General features: G+C 42.8%; 1 protein-coding gene across 2 annotated transcripts in view; it reads left to right on the top strand.

Annotated features, from left to right (window-relative positions):
* BUD23 (BUD23 rRNA methyltransferase and ribosome maturation factor) overlaps positions 1-2071 on the top strand; it is a 30077-nt gene extending 28006 nt beyond the window's left edge. For both annotated transcript variants that reach the window (XM_069761401.1, XM_069761402.1), the window contains exon 12: positions 1189-2071. In XM_069761401.1, coding sequence (XP_069617502.1) covers positions 1189-1243 — 55 coding nt within the window. In that variant the 3' untranslated portion in view covers positions 1244-2071. The remainder of the gene's footprint in view (positions 1-1188) is intronic.
* The last annotated feature ends 1597 nt before the right edge of the window (positions 2072-3668 follow it).

Raw genomic sequence — 3668 nt, forward strand, 5'->3', positions numbered from 1 at the left:
GCCACTCCTTCATTGCCCTGGCGGTGTGCTTTGGATCATTGTCATGTTGAATGACCCAGCCACGTTTCATCTTCAATGCCCTTGCTAATAGAAGGAGGTTTGCACTCAAAATCTCACGATACATGGCCCATTCATTCTTTCATGTAGCCGGATCAGTCGTCCTGGCCCCTTTGCAGAGAAACAGCCCCAAAGCATGATGTTTCCACCACCATGCTTTACAGTAGGTATGGTGTTTCATGGATGCAACTCAGTATTCTTTTTCCTCCAAACACGACAAGTTGTGTTTCTACCAAACAGTTCCAGTTTGGTTTCATCAGACCATAGGACATTCTCCCAAAACTCCTCTGGATCATCCAAATGCTCTCTAGCAAACTTCAGACGGGCCCAGACATGTACTGGCTTAAGCAGTGGGACACGTCTGGCACTGCAGGATCTGAGTCCATGGTGGCAAAGTGTGTTACTTATGGTAGGCCTTGTTACATTGGTCCCAGCTCTCTGCAGTTCATTCACTAGGTCCCCCCGCGTGGTTCTGGGATTTTTGCTCACCGTTCTTGTGATCATTCTGACCCCACGGGGTGGGATTTTGCGTGGAGCCCCAGATCGAGGGAGATTATCAGTGGTCTTGTATGTCTTCCATTTTCCAATTATTGCTCCCACTGTTGATTTCTTCACTCCAAGCTGGTTGGCTATTGCAGATTCAGTCTTCCCAGCCTGGTGCAGGGCTACAATTTTGTTTCTGGTGTCCTTTGACAGCTCTTTGGTCTTAACCATAGTGGAGTTTGGAGTCAGACTGTTTGAGGGTGTGCACAGGTGTCTTTTTATACTGATAACAAGTTTAAACAGGTGCCATTACTACAGGTAATGAGTGGAGGAAAGAGGAGACTCTTAAAGAAGAAGTTACAGGTCTGTGAGAGCCAGAAATCTTGATTGTTTGTTTCTGACCAAATACTTATTTTCCACCATAATATGCAAATAAAATGTTAAAAAAACAGACAATGTGATTTTCTGGATTTTTTTTTCTCAGTTTGTCTCCCATAGTTGAGGTCTACCTATGATGTAAATTACAGACGCCTCTCATCTTTTTAAGTGGTGGAACTTGCACTATTGCTGACTGACTAAATACTTTTTTGCCCCACTGTATTTTTTTGTTCACAGTGTGATTTTGTTTTGTTGTCTTTGTCCATGCAGGCAAGTTCGGGCAGACACAAAGTTCACAGGACGCAAGAGAAGACCTCAGTTTTAGCTTCAGCACAGACTTTTTTTCTCTCCTGTTGGAGGCTTTGCAGTGCACTGGATACAATGGTATCTGATGGTGTTTCCTTGTGATGTGGAGCAGGAGCTCCTCCCGCATGGTGGAGTCCAGACCCTGCCGCGCGTGCAATGCTGACTGAGGATGATACTGGTTTGGATACTTCTCTACAAATCACGTTATGTCAAGATAAAACTATAGACCTTAAGCTTTTTATTACTAATCGTATCACAATATAGGCCACTCTTATGGTGCCACTTACTGGTAGCTTTGTGGTACTGTAGGGATTGGACTCGTCTCCATGTAGCACCATTAAAAGTTTCTTCTGTGGAAGTTCTCAAATTTAAAGTGCTCTTTGAGAAGTAATCTAAAATGGCTACTGTCATGTATTACAGGCTGCACCCTGTCCTAGGCACGCAGGAGAACAAGTTTCAGGCTGAAAAATGTGTTCTACCTAGGATTATTGTATACCTATGCAACTGTTGAGTTTGTCAGGATATTTGTGGCTCTTCTGTGAATATTGGTCCATAATCAGATTGTGTAAATCTGGCTTTAGACCTGCAGCTGTATTTCCTGACCTTTTTATTCACATGCACGCTCAGGTCTTTTTAAATGTCTCTCCATTCTGTGTATTCTCAGCTAACATGGTCTCCACGTCGGAGTCCAAGCCGTGTTCTGTAATAATCCCTACTCGCCTCATCGGATCCCAGGTCCAAAAGACTCATCTTTCCTTGTATTGCAATTGTTGCAGATTGAAAAAGTTCATGGTCTTCACCAGAATGTCAAAGGGGTTTGTACAAATAAAAGTGGAATTGGACAACACCTTAAAGCAGAGCAGTCAACCCAACCAAACATCTGTGTGTCCCATTCCTCCGGGACATGTATGACTGTGGGCAGTGACCTTCCCCATGTCCCTGCATAATGGGGATCAGGACACTGTCACTTTCTAGACACGTGATTCTGATAAGGGGAGTGGGAAAACCTTTTCTACCTCTTGTTTATGTAGCGTAAACTTAGACTAAACAGTCGTTATAGACTGAGCACCATATTGACCCCGGCCACTTTTTGTGATGCGTATAAAATGTTTGAATGAAAGTGGAGTGGCGCACACACACGTAATGTATTGCGCTTTATTCCTAAATGAACCTCAAGTCACTCCATTTATTTCCCAATCCTCTTTTTAACTGATTAGTAATGGCAGTAAGGGAAGCTCTATTCCTTTATATTGCTCTGTGTGTGCTCATTTTTTGTACACTAGGGGGCGTACTTTACTTATGTGGAAATTGTGAACTCAAAAAAGAAAATTGGATTTTTTTGGGGGGTGAGGGGGAACCTTTTTTTTTTATATAAATACGGAAAAGAAAACCTATGCACAAAAAAATGAAATATTTTAGTTTTCACTTTGGCCACATGTGCATTCATAATAAATAAACCCCCATATACATCTGGTAAAGGGCAACTAAACACATCTGGGGACATAAAGATGCGGTGGTTGAAAGGCAATCGCTCAGTGCTTTTGTTTAGGGAGTGGGGGAAATTATTCTGGCAGCAGCCCCCTCCTTGAGAACACGATAATGCTCCTGTGCATGGAGGAGTAAGGAGAGATGGATGACCGCTACACGGCAGTTTTTCAATGTGTATGGGCAGATTTTCCCCTGTGCTGTACACACTAGGGTGTGATATCAGAATTACCAATGGGCAGAGGGGATACAGTGATGAGTGGCAGCTCTATTCTGCCTAGACTATACAGCTGAGGTATGCTTTTTTTTTTTTTTTTTAAACCTATGCAATTAAAAAAAAAAAAAAAATTCGCTTTTTTTCTATGATTACAGTTGTAAGCTGAAAAGACACAGCTTCTCTTATACAGTAGTAGGCCTGCAGTCGTTTGTAAATCTGGCACTTTATTGGTGACCTGTGGATGGGCACAAGTGTCCCCATTGGTGTCGTGATACACAACTAGTGATGAGCGAATATTCTCGTTACTCGAGATTTCTCGAGCACGCTCAGGGGTCCTCCGAGTATTTTTTTAGTGCTCGGAGAGTTAGTTTTTTTTTGCCGCAGCTGAATGATTTACATCTGTTAGCCAGCTTGATTACATGTGGGGATTCCCTGGCAACCCCCTTATGTACTTATGCTGGCTAACAGATCATTCAGCTGCGGCGCTAAAAACAAAAACTCCGAGCACTAAAAAATACTCAGAGGACCCCCGAGCGTGCTCGGAAAATCTCAAGTAACGAGTATACCCCCTCATCACTGTACACAACCCATCCTAATGTACAAGTTGTTCCACCTGTGTCTGCCAATCACATCACCAATATAATTGCCTGGTTCACTTTATTAAATCTATGATGAGAAGGACTTTATGCCTCAAAACATTAGAAAACATCCCGATTGCACCAAAATACACACAAACCTCAGA

This window comes from Ranitomeya imitator, chromosome 3, assembly GCF_032444005.1.
Source record: "Ranitomeya imitator isolate aRanImi1 chromosome 3, aRanImi1.pri, whole genome shotgun sequence".
Classification (NCBI taxonomy): Eukaryota; Metazoa; Chordata; class Amphibia; order Anura; family Dendrobatidae; genus Ranitomeya; species Ranitomeya imitator.